This window comes from Danaus plexippus (assembly GCF_018135715.1).
Source record: "Danaus plexippus chromosome 3 unlocalized genomic scaffold, MEX_DaPlex mxdp_25, whole genome shotgun sequence".
Lineage (NCBI taxonomy): Eukaryota > Metazoa > Arthropoda > Insecta > Lepidoptera > Nymphalidae > Danaus > Danaus plexippus.
The window spans coordinates 699,513-720,325 of NW_026869844.1; the positions used below are offsets into that span (position 1 = coordinate 699,513).

The following is a 20,813-nucleotide window of genomic DNA, read 5'->3' on the forward strand; positions in this document are numbered from 1 at the left end:
ACTAATAATTTTTGGCAATTGTCATATATGAACATAATATAAGTAATAAGTATAGCTAGACACGTGACCGTTATTTTTTTTACGTAGTTTTTTCAATTATTGTCATTGATCCTATATTTTAATACGTTATTACTTTATTTGTGAATGTTATATTTTCATACGCCAGAAAGGCTGGACGGCATTTAATAAAAATTCACGAGGAATAATCATAATTTAAGGGCCCATATTGTAACCTAAAAATTTTGGTATGACCAATAAATTGTAATCATTGAAAGCGGGGACTGTAAGATGATAATCGAAAAGTTTGATAAATACGGGGGATTTTTTAAATTTAGAAACTGGAATTCATTACCTACAGATATTTTTTTTAAAACTGCACATTTGTTTCGGAACAATATAATACATTAAATTCATCCACATATATATTAAATAAAAAACAAATAAGTTTGAATTATTTGTATAATAAAATCCTCCGCTGACAGAACAGAAATTCTTAAAGCGCTTCAAATATTTATTTAAAAATGCATTCGCAAACTATTTTAAAGTTATGTTTAAATTTGATCTTTAATACGACAGCATAAGATCGGCTTTCGACCGACGTCGCAATACAATATACGGTTTATTTCGATCCTATCACGACAATAGGCTATAAATGTCCCATCGTCGGCTAACATTATCTCACTATATTAAAAATACATAACAAAACTAACTAACTAACTGAAATAATGAAACGATAAGCATTATTAACTATACAGTAAGTAACACGTTTAATAATTAACTATTTTATTCCAAATACTGAGAATGAGGCACATTTATATTATTGAATAATACCATATCATAATATTTCAGAATTGATAGATCAATCATGTTTTTTAGATTTAGGATGGTAAATTTTCAAACATCTCAAGCTATCTTATAATTAGGTATAATTTATATGAATTGAAAACAAATTAAAATCAAGTAACCAAGAACTAAATGCCATAGTCATTTCAGCGAGTTCCAGCGATAAGTTTTAAAACACGAGCCAATATAATACCCAACCGACAACTCGCTTTCAGTCTTAAATAACGGGCAGTTAGGTGTCACCGAGGGTTATCCTACTAAATCTATGGTGCTTCCTACTATAAATATCATCTTTTCTGTATGTGTGTTTGTCACGCAAACACACCCGCAAACTGCCCAACCTATGTGGATAAAAAATGTTTTTTAATTAGATGTAACGTTTCAAACAAGAGGACATACTTCGTGTTAATAAAAACTGATCTTAAGATTAAAATATTCAGACAAAGACAGCGGTAAGAGCGTTTAATGTGTGTTATAAAAATTTACTAATACATATATAAAAACGTACCAGTGTGTGTATGTCTGTCTGTGTATATTGCGAAACTTAAGACCGATGTGACGTACATCAATCAACTCATCTATCATGCGGGCTCTTGGATCGAATTACAACCATCAAATCATTGATGCGTGGACAGACTCAATGGAAACTTTGTGATGGAGCAGTTCTACAGGCGCCGGTGACTAAACAATCTTTAAATCACTGTTGCGTTATAAACACCGACTGAGACTCGAGAGCGAAACCAGCTGTAACAGCTAGCGAGAACGTCGGTTCTCAGACGATGTTGTGATTATGTTTGTGAATAAAAGTTATGAAATGTATCCTCTAACTGCCAACAAAACCATAGAACGGCCTGAATGTACGCGTTTGTGGCGACTACATAAAAGCAAATGTGGTCAAAGTTCCGCCGACGTTATGACAAACTCGTAAAGTATACGACAAAGCCATGCGTGTTTAAAAACAATTTTAAAGTATGTTTATACTAAACAGTCTGTAATTTTTTTTATAAATACATATTAAACAAGGTGAAAAAAAAAGATTTTATCTATATACTTGCACATTTATTTAAGTACATAACGTACAAACTTGAGTTTATTTTTTGTAACATAATTTGAAATTTTAAACACGCTGTATATTAGAAACTACTGACTCGGTTTGGAATAATCTTTAAATGTTAGACTATACAGCATGTTGAACGTAATATAAGCGGAAATGCGAGAAGTGTCTCACACATACCAGACTTTAAAAACCTTTTTATATTTATAATTACTGGAGAGTACTGAAACACTAAATTATAGTTAGCTAAGAAACAAAATTATAAGACCCAGTAGATTTACCCGACATTCTAAAGTTTCAGTCTTGTTGATAATAGCGAGGAATTTTAACAGCTCTTTAATGCACTTATACTTAACAAATATTATCAACTTCTACCAGAACAAAGCCTTCCAAAAACTGCTTCACGTCGAGTTCATTCCTTAAATTTCAAATTCACGAAATGAATTTACATAAAGCAGAGAACAAATGTAATGGTCGCATGTCAACAGCTCATTGGAGGGCTTATTGAAACGTACTTTCTGAAGCACTAGAGGTGGTAATTTCACCACCTTAACGCTCCAAGGCTAACCGACGATAATAAAAATTAATTATACGCTCAAACTAAGGTATATAGGAAACGTATTGTGCATATATTTTTTTAAGAGCTAAAAGAAACTTTGTTGTAAAATATTCGTGTCTGAAAAGCTCCAACACAACGTCCCATATCCACATATATCACACGAGGAGATAAAACGAAGAATCGAATCGCTCAGGCGGAAAGGTCAGCTTTTCATAGTTTATTTTTATCTAATCAATGACATTTACACTTAGACCCACGAATATAGAATACAATACAACAAACTGTCATAAGCATATATCGATGTATGAATGTCTGTAACTTTTAAAACAGAGTACACAGCTCAAAAACTTTCTGTATGTCAGATTAATGAGTATAAATTTAATAGGATCGATTGATTGGTACAACCGCTACTTTCTGCTCGGCGATGGAACCGGGAGATAAAGCTAGTGAATAATGGAGTGCAAATAATTCATTGGAGTTTAAACGAGCGAGGCGTTGCGGTGCACTCCGTGGGTGAAACCAGTCCAGTATCCTTTGACATTATCATTCAACACGCGGCCCGGATAACGATGCCATGGTTATCCACCAAATAAGGATGATTCTTTAGCACCCAAACGAAATACAAAACAATTTCATTATACCTTACAATATATACATATTAGTCAACTAGCCGTGCTCACTAGTTTAACCAGAGAGGTAAAGTATCGATAATTAAAGCGGAACTGCTCTATCTTAGTACATCAACTTTTGTCTGGAAAAGTTCCGACAGAATCGAAGCGACAGTTTAAGAGATTAGCAATAAGAAACAGACACACAGAGAGAAAAAATAAAAAGCATAAATTATTATTTTTTTGGTGTAACCGTCATATAAATACACATGAATGTGTACTTAGTAGAAAGCTATTATTTTATTCCAACAACGGACACGCAACTTTACTGAAATTTACTTGCAACGACGTCACACTCGTTCGTACCTACCTGTATAGCGCTGCATTAATAAAAATAAAAGAACCGAACAAATTTTGGCATAGATAATGAAATAAAAAAAAACAAACAAAAAAAAACTTTTAATAATGTCACCTTTTTTTTTCGTTTCCCTAAAGGTTTCGTCCGAATTAACAATTTCCATACAGCACGTCTATATGACTTTAATTTCAGCGACAATATGTCTCGAATGGCCAACTTCGTCCAACCATCCAATATGGAACTCGCGCGACCAGTGCCATATAGGGATGATCAAATTAACATTGAAGACAACAAAACTTAAGAATCGAGAGCCAATTACATGTGAATAAACCTTCTCCCTTAACAACAGTTTAACGTTACCATTTTAAACAAAAGTTTAAAATAAGTTTATATTATTAGATAACCCTCATTATTTTTTCAACGTTCAGAAGGTAATTTTTTTTTAATAGAAACATTAGTTAATACTATAGCATGAAGATATAGGAACGGAAAACTGGCAACGTTACGTATTTAGTGACGGACTAATCTTGTAGTAAGCTTACGTGACAAATAATTATTATTACTCATACAGTTAATGAACACCTATTTTGCAGTAATGACAACCATGACTTTTGCGAGTATTAATTTAAATGAAACTAACATTTTCGGATGTACTACGCGTTTTATATTTAAACTACATACTAATGACGTTTCTGCGTAAAAAAAAATCAAAAACTTTTCATCTCGTCTGCCCGTAGTCATGGTTTCAGCAAAGTAGCCGAAGTAGTTTAAAACAGAAAAAAAACGCGTAATACTTCCGAAAATATTAGTTTTATTTATTATGCTCTAATTTAAAATTCGTAAAAGATCTTATTCAGTTCTTTGAATCATATATTTGAATTATTAGTAACGAAAAAAGGACGTACCATTGAGGCTTACAGAGCAAATAAACAAATCAATCCAAAAATTGACTCGCGTCCATTATTACATAGATAGCGAAATTAATATATTGTAAACATTATTTGCATTTTATCTCCGATTTCACTTCACACTGAATTTAATGTCATTACGTCCGTAATTTATATAAACATCCAATTTGTTTCTCAATAAAGCTTACAATAGTTTAAAATCATCATCAATTTTAAATCAATATAATCCTGCTTTGTGGGATATTAAATCCGATTAAAAAACGTAATATCTCATACCTCAGCCGCAGACTTATATTCTTATAGAGCAACGTAAGCAGCTTAAAGGGTTGCAACCGGCATTTTCCCGGTTTGTGTACGCAAAAACAAATGAATCCAACTTGCATGGCTGCCACCCTCTTTAATTAGTGCAGTCGCTACAAATGCGGGACTAAATTACTCTACGATTTATAAAGTTGGCATTACGGAAACATATAAAAACTGTTTTAATGTACCGTGTTACTTTTAATTTGGTTTCGACACCTCTATATATTTATTTTATTTTTGTCTTTCATGTCACAAATTTAAATTTCTTAACCTTTATAAATGTCGGTGACATATTAAAATAATTTTAAAATTCTATTCAATGTGTTAATTAATAAGTTTTTGTGTTGCATAAATATAATTCATTTTGTATATATACATTTTTTTTATTTAAATTAAATAACGCGTAAAATAATTACTTGTATTCTCCATAGTTTTTGTCATAGTGATTTTTTTTTTTTTATTACTATAGGACATCCCAAATTTTACATTAGTAAAAACATCCTTGAATACAATAGTAACAGAATATTACATTTTCATTGAATGTATTATCATTTTTAAACATGTCAACACAACCGTTGCAAATTTACTATTAAAAAAAAAAAAAAAAATCTCACACACAATAAATGTCAGTCAACATTGATGTGAAAATCACATCAATTTAGTCCAATTCTCAAATAGATCAATTCTATTATATCATGACATGACATGACATGGATTCCAACACCATTTATTGGATAATATACACATAGATATCCCATGGTATAAATAAAACATAGGATAAAAATATTTTATTGAGCGTCTACTCACATCATTTATCCCATACCAGGCATAACGGAATACTTATACAAGAGTTTTAAGCGATAATAACTGGAACACTATACAATTCACTTATCATTAATTTAATTACAAATGATTTGATACTTATGTTAATCAGATTATCAGAATTTTGAAGGACTTTCAAAGATTTCAGATATTTTTTATAATTGACACAAAATATTTAAATATTTATACTGTATAATTTTTATATTCTCTAAAAATAACAGTGTGGGCGCTCATTGCCATTTAAAAATTTATTTTCTTGTGTAGAGTAAACATGGTTTGTTGCTACTATTGATTCAAGAATAATTATAAATACATGACTAAGTGAAATTTATTAATACTTGATCAGTTCCTGATATAGATATGGTAATTTACCTGATCGGGGCAAAAGTATCCGAATGCCACCATCCCAAACAGTGAGAGCAGTAAACAGAACAGTATCACTTTTCGTAACCTGGATCTTGGCTCCATCTTTTTTATCTCATAAGCACCACTGGGCAGTAAAAGGGCAAAATCACTATCTACCTGCACTGAAACACTTTTTTGCATTTCGGCTGGATGCATGTCTCATTTTTAAAAATATATCTCGAGAAACAGGCACTTTTGATTCTTAATAGTCTCTTTTACGATACAATGCATGTAGCGAATGGAAGCTTAGCTTGGAACTCATTTTATTATTGCCATCATTTGATTATCTGGCAGTGATAAGAGTTTGATGACATTGTTTTGATATCACACGAGCCGCGTTATGTCGGCAGCGGCACCAGCACCATAATGTGCAGTCGAGACATCACTGATCAGACTCGACTGGCTACGAGTGTGCGACTGACAGGGCAGCGGAGAGTAAACAAAACGCATCTGGATCATTATATAGATGTAATGCTGGCATAATCGTTCGTTTGAGTATTTTAGACACATGAACACACTTCATTTTAAAGATTCTCTTCTACACTAACTTTCACAAGAAGAAATCGAATTTTTATGTAAATAAAACAGAACTTATTATTTATCAGCTACCTGAGTGAAGTTTTAGCGATTTGTTCACCTAGAATATATCGCTGTCACTGTCACTTTGATATTCAATTTATGCAAAACAACAGATGAACACATAAAACACAGATTATAAATTAGCTACAAAATTTGGTTTTAAAATTGAAAGTCCTTGTTTCAAAAATAGTGTTAAAGGAATTATTATTGATACCGTCTGAGACGCTTTTCAGATAGTGAAATTTAAATCAATGCTCAATAAAGCACCTATAAATGGGCACAATTACTTTATTTTATTGATTTACCAAAATAATTCCATAGTATTGTGGACTAGCTGTAACTTACTAAAGCATATTTTATCATAAATAACAAGAATTTATGATGAAACTTCTCAATTCGTTGGCATCAACTTCCCTAACATTTTCCTCTTAAATTCTCATTCTCAGGAGATATATTTCGGAACTTGGTAAACTTATTCCTAACGTAACGATTCTGTGCATCACTGACAACAAAAACATTATTGCTTAAAATGTTGGAACTATCCCTAACTGGCCCTAGTAGGTTCGTTTCAAATTTGGTTAGGTAGAGAGAGGCGCTTGGACGGTGGAGGTGAGCTTTTAAAGCACGATAGATATGATCCCCTTAAACCCACACCTGGGTCGCAAGTCCCAGGCGCTGTTGAAGGTAATGAGATCAACTTTCGCGAGTATTCATTTAAATAAAACGAATATTTCGGATTACGGGCAAACGAGATGAGAATTAGAGCTTTCTGTTTTACACGTGAAAAAAATTTTGAACGGACGGACGGTATTATATGATAGATTAAAATTCGTTATTAAATAAGGTAAGCAATTTTAATAATTCAATTGTTCATAAGTGATAAGAATTATTTAGGTCATGTCTATAGACAAGTTTTATGCAAGTTTTTGTTATAATTACAAACTTCCCAGCTATAATTACGTATTAAATCGAATTGAAATGACGAAAAACATAGTAATATAACAAAGACAGAATACAGGTGTTTTATGGATTTCTGAATATTTATGGTTGGTTATTTTAAATATGGCCTGCATCCGTGCAAAGACGTGCACAGTATATTTTGCCAATGTCGTATATAGAATTCTGAATATCTATAAATATAGGATAAAAATAATGCATTGACAACGTCTATGACAGTTTAATCCAGTTATTCAATTATGTTTCAACCCTTTAATTCACAACATTTTATACAATTAACATTTACTGCACACTTAATGAAATTAACAATTTTTTCATGTAACATATCTTTTTTTATTTGATAAAAATGTTTCAATCTCTTAGTTGTAACAAAAGTTAACAACACCAAAAAATATTTAAAAAAATATGATGGCATAGCCAAGCAATGTCTCAAAACTGAAATGGGTTAGACATCATGCAAGGAGTCGATTTCTTCTAATTCAAAACAAATAGGCACTTGGAAAACTAAGGTAAGGTTAAGAAAATATGTAAATACAGTATAAATTGATAGTTTCATTTTCAATAAATTTTCTCTCGTTACACTTTTGTTGCACTTAAAAAGTAAAAAATAGTACTATAGTTCTTTTTTCTTTTAAAATACATATTATGTAGTATGTACAAACGTTTACAAAGTATGAACAATCGTTTCATATCTACCTCCAATCAGAATTTGTTTTGATATAGTGCAAGTAAGTTGTACTGCATCACATGTTTCTAAACAATATCAATGGTCACATGTAAAAACTACATCATATTTATATCATGATACACACGGCTGTATTAAATGTATTGTAAATAAATGTTACGAGAGAATTACTTTATGATTATAAAACAGTATACAAAATTTCATGTACATCACATGTGATTACATTCCCTCCTGCATTATAAAAGTTATACAAGTTACCACCAAAAACTCTTTACTGTTATTCATTAAACACTGTTCATAGGTCTTGTATAAACACCACACTAATGTGAATGTATCGCACTATACAATGATAATCACATCATGTTTCATCATAACCGGTCCTTTAAAGGATCAACCCCTCTCGCCACAGAATTTCCTAGTTATATAATCATATACCTCATTGATTTCGTCCACAAAATTTGAATGTCCACAATTCCACACAATATCTCATGTGACATGAACACATGAAAATTTACGAATTAATGTCCTGTTCACTAGTCATTGCATCATTAAATGTTCTTCCAGTATAAAACATTATTTAGCACATTTTAATTTATTGAAAGTTTTTTTTTTTTTTTGCAAAGCACTGTTCAAAACAATTATTATTCTATTTTATGTAACAACAGTTCAACTTTGGATACAACTGTGCAAGTTGAATCGATTTTAATAGTTCCTCATTGCTATAAACATCTCGTAATGCGATACCAATTTTTCGAGTACTAGTTGTCTATGGAGAGAAGCCAGTCCTCAAACGTTTATCACTCATAACGTAGAATCAGTTGCGCGGTCTTCCACGCCCGCGGGAACCGTCGCGATCCTGAAACATAAACATAATTTTTAAATATTAATTCTCGTGCTATAATAAAAATTTGTACTGTTATCAATATTGCATCTTCCCACATATACACATTATATAATAACTTATATAAAGATTTAATCAAACCTTATGATGCGGCCTATAATCCCTGTCGCGGTATCCTCCGTGTTCGCGATTGTCTCGCCCGTCGCGGTCGTCCCTGTGGTCGCGGGAGTCACGAGGATCACGTGAGTCACGGGAGTCACGAGGATCGCGAAGGTCACGAGGCTCCCTGGGCTCGCGACTGTCACGATGATCCCTCGGTTCCCGGCCCTCTCTATGGTCGCGACCATCGCGACCATCTCTACCGTCCCTACCACCTTCTCGTCCATCTCGACCGTCACGACCATCGCGGTGGTCACGGAAATCACGATAGTTCCGATACCCTCTGCCACCACCCTCGTGCTCCTCCCGATTGTTATCCTGTGGGTTGTGATGAGGCACCTTACGGGAGTCCTCTTCCTCCTGGCGACGTTCATAGTGTATAAAATCATCAAAGATGGATGTGGAATGACAGTAACTATGCATGATACGTAACACCTGCAGCCCCTTAGCGTGGGGAACCTCTTGTGTATCGCGAGAGTTCGTCACTGGCTTATTCTCATTGTTTTCTAGTTTGATATAACGTAGTTGTACATTAGGAACGTCCTTAACATATATCCACCTAACGCGGAATTGTCCCTTCCATTTGTCTTGCGACCACACACTCGAGTTAGAATTATAATCGACAGCACTAATCATACGAGCCATACCGCAGAAATGGCCGCTACCGTTTACGGAAAAAAATAGATACACAGCACCACCCTCCCTCTCGCGGTCCCTATACGCAGCATCAAGACGCTTGTTCCCATGTTCTGTGCTGCACCAGATTTCGTATTTGATACTACGGTGAATGTCATCTTCCGAATACGACTTAATCACAAAGAACCTAGCATTTGGAGCACTTAGATCGAACTCCTTGGGATTATATTCATTCTTGACGCGTAGCTCTTCTAGAACGGGATGGGCGGTTTGTGGTGGACCGGGGACGATCGGTGGGGGTACCATAGGGCGCGGTTGCATCGGTGGAGGAGCTCGAGGAGTATGAGTCCAGGAGGGCGGCGGTTGGTGCTGCGGTGGTGGTCCACGTTGTAGTGGAGCTGACGTTGGCGCCGGCTGCGGCATCGGTAGAGGAGCAGGAACCGGCGGCGGCTGAAGCGATGGCGGCGGTGCACTCGCAACAGGTGCATTCTTCCCAGCATCCCATGTGCTGATATCCATGTTATGTTTCCCTGGAATTATCGGCGGTGGTGGCATTCCAGGTCCCTTCTTCTTGAGCCCTCCGCTCTGTGTTAACGGAGTTGGCTTAGCTGGTTGGCTGGCTATTGAAGCCCAAGTCATCTTTTTGGGTTGCGATCCACTTGAAACATCTTTGAGTTCGGGCGTACGATCTTTATCGCTCTTATGCTCACAGAGCGACAATGACTGTACACCGCTTTCAACGGCTTTAATCCCGTCTGGGACGTAGATTCCCTCATTCCTATAGTAATCATCGTACAATTTTGGACGACCTAATTGACCCCAAGTAGAGTAATCACCATTCCCGGGGAAATAGTTAAAGGTTGATGCTGGCTGTCCAAACGGTGCTGTTGAAAAGGGGGTTGTTGATGGTCCAAATACACCTGAAAGATATATACCTTATGAGTAATTTGATTAAAATGTAAAAGATGCAACTAATCAGGGTCATACTCCTAATTCTGTTAGAACCAGTTAGATATTATTTTTGTGAGAAACTTCAGAATTCACTCTAAACTAATAAGTCAGTAATAAAATATCATACCAAATCTGCTTAAGACTGTATTAAAAACTATCAAAGGGGAGGAATTTGTTTTTCTTGTTTGGAATAAATACTAGCTACCATCCATGCCATAGGAATCGTGAGGATTGTATCCTCCAAGGAAAGTCATTGGATCTGTTCCATTGGTGGACCATGTTCCATCCCCAACTCCAAAGGCCTGATAAGGAAGTGCTGTTGTACCATAATAACCTGAAAGCACCCAAATTCATTGTAATGACCTATGATTACAAAAAATTTATACAAAGCAAAAGGTAACTAGTCACTTTTTAGATGTGTTTTGATGAAGCAGGACTTTAAACTATGAACTATGATAGAAGGTATAAATTTGAATGTATGTACCTACCTGCCGCGCTGTAGGGCTCCGTCGCTGACGAGATGGGTGGCGCGTACGATGGTTGCTGCTGGTGACGCCATGACTCCGCCAACTCGTCACCACCACTCTCTAACTGCTCTTTAGGTACATTTGTAACTGGAATGTTTGTTAATATTGATTAACGGTTTGTAATCAATTCAATTTAAAAATAAATATGGAATGAAGGCTTAAATTTGTGACTATCGGTATCATATTTAAGACAAAAAATTAATGTTCTCATATAAATTATGTATATATAAAGAGTATTAAGAAAACGTAGTACAGAAATAACAATACATAATATATGTCACATAGATTGTTAAGTTTTTGTGATGCACCCGAGTGTTTCAATTAATGTTACAGTGTATAATAATACTTATATTATTTTAGATTCAAATTAAAATGACATATTTTACATATAAACAGGATTTACTAAAAAAAACTATTTCATCAAAGACTATTTACCAAATAATTCTACATTAATTATTATAATTATTTAATCAAATTCATGTTATAAGCAATGTTAAAGTAAAATATCAATGAAACCAATATCTATAGACCTTACTTACTTAGACACATACGATGTAGAAAGTTATTTATATTAAAGGAAACATTAAGTTTTAACTCACACTACATTGAAAGCAAGTTATTTGTATAATAAGTAGGGATTATCCTATCGTGATTGGTCACATTTATTCTGTGAGATAATTAGCAATGAACTTTCTCCATAATTCACTAAGTACTAGTTAATTATAGTAGAAAAGTTAACTTTTATGTAATAAAATATCTCAGACTTCATTAAAAAATATTTTCAAAACATATTTGTCATACAAAATATTGATAAGAGACATTTTTTTAAAGATTGAAACCATAAATATAAGCTTTGTCTAGGTTTGATAGATAACAGTCAATGTATTTTTAAGGACATTATATTTTTCATGTTATAAATTGAAGAATGGTCAATAAACTGGTTTTAACTAATTTACTTCAACAAAAAAAAATTACTCATCTTTTCAACAAAAAATAAAAATAATATAATGATTTATTTAAACAAATAAGTTATTGCAAACAACTTGATGATATTACATAATTTCCAGTCAACAATGATTACCATAAACTAATGTTTGTGTGTATGATAAACTGTATACATAACAATTTAAAATCAATCAACATCAAAACTACATTTCATTGATAATTAATAATGCATTGGAAAAAAATCAACTTCTGTTAAATGTTCGATCAAAGCAACAGATGTATTTTAAATGCATTTCGCGTATAGATTGATTTGAAGGATCAATATACGAGATCTAAGTGTAAATAAGTAACAAAACAAAAAACACTGCTCTGACGCTAAGACGGCATCATAATCTCGTATTACCGGATGCCACTCGCAAGCCGACCGGTACGAGGTCCTCCTACCAAGAAACACCTGCAACGTCATAATGACAAGTCTTTACCTTGATTCCCTTGCCCTTTCATCCGCTACACGCCATACAAACATGAAACAAGAAACGATGCGATATAAGTACCACAGAAAATAATATAATTCTACGTATATAATACACAAATAATAGTTAATGTAAAATACCTGATCTGACACGCCTGCTGACATTGGCCGCGATTTTAGTGTATTTTGCACTTATTAAAGTCTTTACTCACGACAATAACAACACAAATCACATGAGTTACACTACACAAAGTCCAGTGTGTCCTAAAATCACTTAAAAGTAAAAAAAAAGTCAGTAATATTTAAAGAATTACTCACTGTCCGATAGAATTAAAAAGGATCAACGAATATGGACGTAGCAATGGCGACGGCACGGTGTTGCCATTGGACAAATTACTTTTTAATATTTGTTACCATGTGATTAATACTTTATTATAACACAAACACAAAATCTTTACTCTCTACTATTATTAATTAATATTAAACCAAATTTTATTCACGTACTATACATAAAAGTTTATTCGTAGTTTAAATCATTAGAATATATACTTGAGAATCATGTGGGAATTAATGTCTAGGTAGTGGTACTTGATAGAATTAAAAATAAAATATTTTAATTATAAAACTCATAATTTTAATTACAGACTATCATGTTTTACTAAAAAAAGATGATATTGCCTTGGAACCACTAGCAGCTTTCTGTCTTGCCTTTTCTTTAGATGTTAATTGTTTAGGTTTTTTAACATCTGGTACTACATTATTTACAATAGGTTTGTTTTCATTTTCATCTGCAGCCTCAAATTTAATTTTTTTCATGATTTCATTACTTTCTCCCATTTCTGACTTCCTCTTATTACCAACTTGTTCGATCAAGTCAGATTTAATATTAAATCTTTCTTCTAATAACTTGATTAAATGATCTTCTAAGTATTCTGATACTATACCATGGGCGTACTTAAGATAAAAATCTGTAAAAAATGTATTTATAAATGAAAAATCTTAAATATTATTCTATGCAACACAACTTGATCTTCATAGGCCTCACTCTTCAATCAGATATCAAAACATGGACCATTTCATCCAAAATAATATTATTTATTTCTTTTTTAATGGAAAAATATTTTATTGTTATAACACACCATCATCAACTTTGTCGCTATTCACAGTACTAGCCACAAATGTAGCTGATATCGCTCCAGAAGTCACATGTATATTTCTGTCTCGTAAAATTTGTGACAGTTTCCTAATTTTCTGTTCCAGCCACATCAGGGTTTTTTCTTCATTATACTTATATGCTTTCAGATCTGCTGAACCCTAAATATGATACAGTAAATTATTCATCTGCTGTACTATATCAGAATTAATAAAAAAATATATTTTATAAACACCTTTAAATCTCCAATAGTATTAAGATCATTAAAAAAGTTGATAAGCTTATCAAAACCCTTTTCTGCTAGTAAATCTTCTAATGGCACAGCCCTGTCACAACACTGTTGTCTTAATTTAGGTAAAACTGAAAGAAATATATTGGATAAATTAATATTTTATTTAAAGTGTATTTTATAAGACACATGTCCTATTAGAGTAGAATAATATAGAGAATAATTGAGTAATTAAATGAAAACAATTATACAATATATTATATATTGAATTTTGTAATTTTAGTCTGGCATTTACTAGACTAAAATGTTATTCAGTGAATGGATGTAATGAATGCTACATATAAATTGATATACCTAAAAACAGAGGGTTAATCGGTGTCACTATCATGAGACTTCCGTCGGACTTAACCGATTCATTTATAAACCACGAACGATAGTCTTCCTTAAAGGTTAAAATTTCGTATATCTTAAGATTGGCTTTATCTAAACAATACTTGGATGGACCTCCATGAGCGGGATGCGGCAACGTTATTATATTGAAATTATCATTTTTCAAAAGGTCCTCTGGAACAAAGCAACTTCTGTAATAAATTCATTAAAGGCAAACTTTAATAAAATACTTTATTTTTCCACTTCGTACCTTTGGCCAGTAATATCCATGAGTTTTCGATACGTTTTTTAGTTAGTACGTCTTTAGATTCTAGTGGTTCGGATTTACGTTTCGACCTAGTTGACATATTACAATTATTTTATTTCTTATAATACGAAAATATTATTTTAATTCAATTGCCGCCACAGTGATTGCTGTTTTTATCGGCTATATTTGACAATTCAACTTCTAAACATAGATAATAAATAAGTTATAATGGACCGAAGTAGAATTCCAATAGTACATTTTTTATTGTTATATAAAAAAATATTTTCATATACCATAGGAAATCGTTACACAGGTATTGAATAAATTTGTTGTAATTAAAAAATGATGTTGTTATTTTAATGAACGCATCAACAGCTGACAACCTGAATTTGACTTCTAGGTTTTGGGTTGAAACTTGAATCTGCCAATTTTTACCGCCACTCGCCAGTTATTTTGTAATTTGTATTGAAACAACATTAACATTATTTTGCCTAAAAATGCAGGCATTTTTAAAAACCGGCAAGATATCAAGTACTGATAAACCATCTACTTCGGGAGTTAAATCCACAAAGAAAAAGGCTCCAGCTCCATGGGTTGAAAAATAGTAAGAAACTATATAGTCTGATATACTTTATAAATATAACATGAATATGTAGTAAGTGGTTTTTGCTTCTCTTTATAGCCGTCCAAAAACTATAGATGATATCGTTGATCAAGGAGAAGTGGTTCAAGTTTTAAGAGAATGTTTGGCTGGAGGTGATTTACCACATCTGTTGTTTTATGGTCCACCAGGAACTGGTAAAACAAGTGCTATCTTGGCTGCTGCTAGACAGCTCTTTGGAGACATTACTAGAGAGCGAGTTCTTGAACTGAATGCTTCAGATGAAAGAGGAATACAAGTCATAAGAGATAAAGTAAAAACTTTTGCCCAATTAACAGTCAGCAATACAAGACCAGAGTAAGTTGTTTTTTCCAAACCAATTTCAATACTTTTAAACAAATGTCTCAACAATTATTAAGTTGTAGCTTTAAAAATTAAAAAACTGTTATTGAAATTAAAATTGTTAAAATATTTATTATCTTAATCTATCAAATTAAATAATCACTTAAATAAAAAGAACAAGTGACAAAGCATATCCTTCATTATATTATATACATAAAAATAATATTCATTTACAGTATAACATGAATATTTTTGCATAATTTTGAGCAAACTGATTATTGGAAAATAACTTATAGTAATTTTAAGTATATTTTTGCCAAAATGTTATGTTGTTATAAATTTTTCATGGAGTAATATAAAAACTTTCAGTGGCAGACCGTGCCCGCCATACAAACTGGTTATCTTGGACGAAGCAGATTCAATGACAACGGCAGCGCAGGCAGCCTTACGTCGAACTATGGAGCGAGAGACGAGGACTACACGTTTTTGTCTCATATGTAATTATGTATCAAGAATCATTCCACCAATTACCAGCAGATGTTCGAAGTTTCGATTCAAACCGCTGGCGAGGGAGAATGTTATCAAGAGGTTAGACCTGGCATTCCCAAACATATTTTATGTACTGCCCACTTTGAGAATACATTATTTTTTAACACACCCTTTTTTCACCTAGCAAAAAACCACTATTTCGTATTCTAGCCAAATGAAATTACAAATCCCCCTCCCAACCTCTGCACCCATTTTTTCTGGTTCTCTTACAAACCCCCTTTAGGCTTGCAGTCCCTACAATAATTAGTCCCTACAGTCCCTAAAACTATTGGTTACATTTAGGGGAGTAGCTTACCCTTAATAGACTATATAAAATTTGTTGGGAGTTACTCCTTCTGACTGTGGTGCTGTTAAAGAGCATATGATGATATCCACATAATTATGATATTATGTGTTCATGAAGCAAATATTCAGAAAGCAAATTACTAAATTAGTACTAAATTAGTAAAAGGTACCTTCACTACAATAAGTTACACTTGTGACTGAACTTTACATATTTTCAAACATGTATAATGTCCTTTTTCTGTGAAATACATGTCTTTAGAGTTAGTGTGACATTTTTGATATGCTTAAATAATACTATTACTTGTGATGTCATGAAGGTAGAATTAAGTTATATGTATGAATATACTATTTCCTTTTTCTACAAAAAAGTGACAGAACCTATTTTGATGAAACTATACAATGATGTAGTTTAGACATCAGAATAACATATGGGCTGCAATTTATCCCAAAACCCTGCTTGGTTCCCCTAAAACCATAGAATAATTATTGTGCTCCTATCAATTCATCATATTGTCAGCAATGTATGAATTTGAAACACACATAAAATTTTTTCTCTGTCTAACTATTAATACAAAGCAAATAAAGTCATGTAAGAAAGCAAGTTCATGTGTACTAAATTATATGTATATTTCTTAATTGACTAACATTCTTATATATATCAGATTACAAGAAGTGTGTAAATCAGAGGCTGTGGACGTTGGTGATGGTGAAGTACTCCATCAAGCTGTGGACACATGCGGGGGAGATCTTAGGCGAGCACTCACAGCACTGCAGTGCTGTCAGCGCTTACTCGGCAAAATTACAGCTGATGGATTAATTGAGGTGTGTAATATCTGTAATTTCATGTCAAAGGAAATTATAGAGCGTGAGGCGTAAGCTGAGCTTTGCATTAGTGTGAGTGCACGCAGATAGTGTAGGTGTGATGTCTTTATGCGTGCCACCTGCTTTTCTGGGTTTAGACCGGTTCATACTGCTTTTACTCCGCTCCGCACCTTCCGCACTTCACCCATTGTACTCGTAGCAGAGTGACGATATTTAGTACTTAATTTATAATTTTTTATATTTTATTTACTCCGGAAATGGTCTCTAACACAAATAAACGAAGCATACTTAAACCTCTAAATAACCAAGTAAAAGAAATTTCGTGTAATTTTAATAGTTATTTTGAAGAAATTAACGACATAAAAATATAAATTTAGGAAGATATCGTATAATATTTTTTTTACATTATTGAATTCATAAATTAGTATATTTTTCATCACATAATATTCACAGCTGGCCTTCAGCAGGCTTTGATTATTTTATTTTATATCTAGAACAGCTCTCCCACTCACACAAATTCAAGGCTCAGGTTAAACATAGCGGACTATATCTTCTTTTGCCATCCTTTTAAAATCTTCTGTGTGACGCCTAGCCACCCCCCTTAGGAAGCCTAATTTGAAGCTTTCTTTTGCTTTGCCCTGTGTGATTCTGTACACTAATATCTCTTAACTTCTATATTAACATAACTTGCTCTGAAACACTGTTCTTTATATTGAAGCCTTAATCTCTAACTATATAATCCTCATTCAAATCTCCTTTTTCTTTTTATTATAATTATAATGATATCTATACATTATTCTATCAGGAATAAGTGCTCTGATTAAATATATATTTTTTGTATAATCTCTTTGTTCTCATATAATTTAAAATAGGTATAAATATGTATACAAGCTGTCATTGATTTAATATATCTGTAAAATAAAATCGAATAACATTCATGCAACTATATTTTTAAAACGGATTTTCATATATACATGTTGCTTGAATGGGAACTTACTTTGTATAAAAGTCATAGTTATTCGTAGTTTTTATGGAAGCTAAATCAAAATTAAGTTTCTTATTTTGATTACAAAAAAAAAAAATTACATATACTTAAAAAGTCAGTAAGCTGTAAATATTTAAATACTTTTATATATGTACAAATTTCATTGTGAACTAATTATATTTTTTCTCTAAATTTCAAAGTAAAACAAAATTATCCTATTATAACAAACTTATTTACTAACTTCTGTAAATTAAAAAAAAATGATCTAAAAATTGGTATTTAATTTGAATGTCTTATCTTAAATATTATTTTATGAATGTCCTAGTGATGTTACCTTTGGAGAGTTACTGTAGTACAAAATCTTCCTTGTCTCGAGTTACATAGATTTTTTCTATCGACATTTAGAAATTCTACTTTACAATACAATTATGTTTGTAACAGAAGTCACATCACTTAATAATTCTATTACTTTTATATGAACTAAGAATTATAAGATTTCATAATATAAGTTCTAAGCAATAGTTTATATATATATATATGTAGTTAAAAGCAATATTTTTTTTTTATTAATAATTAAAATAATATACAATAAAATTATTATGTTTGTAGTGCTTTAATATATAAGTCAAACTTAATATGTCTTTCATATATTTCAACAGAATTTTTACCATTCAAACATATTATATGTTCAGAAATATGCCTTTGTCTGACACTGGCATTATAATTTCTACATTTTATATGTGTTACGAGTAAACGAAACAAAATTATTTCTAACATGCAACACTGATTTCCTCTTATAATATTTTTTTTTATTATTTGTAGGTGACGGGACTCGTACCTGAAAATCTAGTGGATGAATTTCTAAACGTGAAAAACTACAATGAGTTGGAGAGATTCGTTGAGAAGTAAGAATATAACGTCCTTGGTATTATAATAGAAAATATCAGCGTTAGTAATATAATTATTTTTTTTAGTTTTCTCATGGACGCGTATTCAGCATCTCAATTATTGGAACAGCTGTCAGAGAGAGTGGTGAATGCTGGTCATTTGACTAACAAGCAGAAGTGTGTGATTAGTGAGAAGCTGGCTGTGTGTTCTCACCGACTACTGGAGGGTGGAGCTGAGGTGATGCAGCTGACAGACCTCGGCTGTACCGTGATCATGGCTAATAATAACCCGTGAGACTCCACCAGAACACAGGATATGGTCATTTTAAAAAAAACCTATTCTTCTTAAACATCTCAACTGGCAGTCAATGAATATTAAAATTAAATTTTATTTTTAACGTAAATTTTTAAACTCGATAACTGATGTATAAGCTGTTACAATAATTATTCTCACGGCGGTCTGTTGTAATTCTAGATTTAATATCGGTGTTTAATAAATTGTTTCTTACGCAACACGTCATAGAGTTTATTATCGTGCGTGGAAAGAATGTGAATTATACATGTTTATTAAGAACCAATACTGTGAAACATTACTGTCGACTGCTGCTTTAATTTTTGTATTCCGAGAAACGTTTCATTGTCACAGTTTTCGGTAATAAATGTTTCGTAACACGTGTACGATGTTTGATTACTGCCAACCTCAGCATTACCCATGACTTTACCCGTCATACAGTGCACAGTATACCGACATAAAGATTTAATGCGGATCGTGTCTGTATGTGTGTAAGGTACTACGGCAGGTGGTACAACCATCACGGCTGTAGTTTACGCGCACGTTTATTTCACTTCCGTTGTCGGTTGAACGGACGAGGGAGTAGGAAAGAAAGAAAATAACGTTCTTTAAGAAAAGATAATATCGGACGGCGTTCGGCCGCGGCTCGCCCCACCTCGTCACGGTTTGCGCGCGCTGGCCTCCGATTGGTGGACGCGGGCCGCCGCTCCCCCCTCCCCGGCGCACGCGCAGCGTCTACAATCCCAGATTTCAAATCTCGACCGTTTATTTCGGTTTGGACGCCCGGTGCGCGCGGTCGCCCGTCCCGTCCGTTGGACGCGGCCGTTCTCTCATACTTGTTTTTTAAACACGGCAACGTGCTTATGGACGTTCTATTCGGTGCAACGTGACATCGAAAAGGATAAGTGAAGTGCGACGTACAGCGGACGGAGCAGCGCAAAGGTCAATTTCTTTCGATGAGTGGAGGTTTAGTGCATGTTTTTCTTGCATCATGACTAGATCCACACTCATCCATGGAAGTTGCGATGATCGTCGTGCGGCTCAGGGACACCGGCCGTCAAGCGGCGCCGTTCGTTTCGGGGGTATCACTACCTGTGTACCTTACTAATGATACCTTGGCAGGTACGCGTTCTGGCTAAGTAATCAGCGTCTACCTGCCTGTGCCGTCGTTATGTCGTAAAATTCCACTCGGCTTATCTGCTTCCTACGGTGGGTTTTTGTGATGGTTTTTTTTCTTTTCATATCGTTGATAGTAACAAAAAACGTTTTAGTTGAGGCCCGTCGAGATTGCGCTTGGTACGGCCGATGTTATTTCATAATATAAGTTGTAGCTATTGCACCATAAATAATTGAGGTATGAGGTCTAGCTGCGAGCGCATCTGCTCCTTCTAAGAAAGGCCATTGTGTGCGGGTCTCTGA

At 33.4% G+C, this 20,813-nt stretch overlaps 4 protein-coding genes across 6 annotated transcripts in view; 1 reads left to right on the forward strand and 3 right to left on the reverse strand.

Moving 5' to 3' along the window:
- The window catches only part of LOC116771236 (heparan-sulfate 6-O-sulfotransferase 2), a 55,428-nt gene extending 48,930 nt beyond the window's left edge, over positions 1-6,498 (reverse strand). The window contains exon 1 of the mRNA XM_061526709.1: positions 5,828-6,498. Coding sequence (XP_061382693.1) covers positions 5,828-6,016 — 189 coding nt within the window. The 5' untranslated portion in view covers positions 6,017-6,498. The remainder of the gene's footprint in view (positions 1-5,827) is intronic.
- A 1,098-nt stretch (positions 6,499-7,596) lies between these two features.
- On the reverse strand, positions 7,597-12,987 carry LOC116779868 (YTH domain-containing family protein 3). Of its 3 annotated transcripts, none has more exons than XM_032654621.2 (6): positions 12,754-12,987; positions 12,623-12,647; positions 11,157-11,282; positions 10,874-11,002; positions 9,064-10,637; positions 7,597-8,937 (listed from the first exon to the last, which is right to left on the reverse strand). In XM_032654621.2, the coding sequence occupies exons 1-6, from the start codon at positions 12,775-12,777 to the stop codon at positions 8,896-8,898; spliced, it is 1,920 nt and encodes a 639-aa protein (XP_032510512.2). In that variant the 5' UTR covers positions 12,778-12,987; the 3' UTR covers positions 7,597-8,895. The 3 variants fall into 3 exon arrangements, with proteins under 3 accessions (XP_032510512.2, XP_032530266.2, XP_032510529.1); XM_032674375.2 differs by having other exon boundaries at positions 10,871-11,002; XM_032654638.2 differs by lacking the exon at positions 10,874-11,002.
- Positions 12,988-13,223: 236 nt separating this feature from the next.
- On the reverse strand, positions 13,224-14,827 carry LOC116768957 (ribonuclease H2 subunit B). Its single transcript, XM_032659895.2, has 5 exons — positions 14,635-14,827; positions 14,349-14,558; positions 14,001-14,125; positions 13,752-13,926; positions 13,224-13,580 (listed from the first exon to the last, which is right to left on the reverse strand). Exons 1-5 carry the CDS (start codon positions 14,729-14,731, stop codon positions 13,261-13,263), a joined length of 927 nt encoding a protein of 308 aa, XP_032515786.2. The 5' UTR covers positions 14,732-14,827; the 3' UTR covers positions 13,224-13,260.
- Positions 14,828-15,025: 198 nt separating this feature from the next.
- On the forward strand, positions 15,026-19,778 carry LOC116768269 (replication factor C subunit 4). Its single transcript, XM_032658960.2, has 6 exons — positions 15,026-15,235; positions 15,314-15,589; positions 15,944-16,162; positions 17,071-17,230; positions 19,038-19,120; positions 19,190-19,778. The coding sequence occupies exons 1-6, from the start codon at positions 15,129-15,131 to the stop codon at positions 19,395-19,397; spliced, it is 1,053 nt and encodes a 350-aa protein (XP_032514851.2). The 5' UTR covers positions 15,026-15,128; the 3' UTR covers positions 19,398-19,778.
- The last annotated feature ends 1,035 nt before the right edge of the window (positions 19,779-20,813 follow it).

What these genes read in the sequence shown, in the direction of transcription:
- LOC116768269 (XM_032658960.2), top strand. Translation starts at nt 15,129, where the DNA reads ATGCAGGCATTTTTAAAAACCGGCAAGATATCAAGTACTGATAAACCA. An exon ending in GTCAGCAATACAAGACCAGA is followed by an intron (nt 15,590 to 15,943) that starts GTAAGTTGTTTT and finishes AAAAACTTTCAG; the next exon opens with TGGCAGACCGTGCCCGCCAT. An exon ending in CAGCTGATGGATTAATTGAG is followed by an intron (nt 17,231 to 19,037) that starts GTGTGTAATATC and finishes TATTATTTGTAG; the next exon opens with GTGACGGGACTCGTACCTGA.
- LOC116779868 (XM_032674375.2), bottom strand. Translation starts at nt 12,777, where the DNA reads ATGTCAGCAGGCGTGTCAGATCAG. An exon ending in GAAAGGGCAAGGGAATCAAG is followed by an intron (nt 11,283 to 12,622) that starts GTAAAGACTTGT and finishes CAAACATTCCAG; the next exon opens with TTACAAATGTACCTAAAGAG. An exon ending in ATTATAGGCCGCATCATAAG is followed by an intron (nt 8,938 to 9,063) that starts GTTTGATTAAAT and finishes TTTATGTTTCAG; the next exon opens with GATCGCGACGGTTCCCGCGG.
- LOC116768957 (XM_032659895.2), bottom strand. Translation starts at nt 14,731, where the DNA reads ATGTCAACTAGGTCGAAACGTAAATCCGAACCACTAGAATCTAAAGAC. An exon ending in GATTAACCCTCTGTTTTTAG is followed by an intron (nt 14,126 to 14,348) that starts GTATATCAATTT and finishes TATTTCTTTCAG; the next exon opens with TTTTACCTAAATTAAGACAA. An exon ending in ATACTATTGGAGATTTAAAG is followed by an intron (nt 13,927 to 14,000) that starts GTGTTTATAAAA and finishes TATCATATTTAG; the next exon opens with GGTTCAGCAGATCTGAAAGC.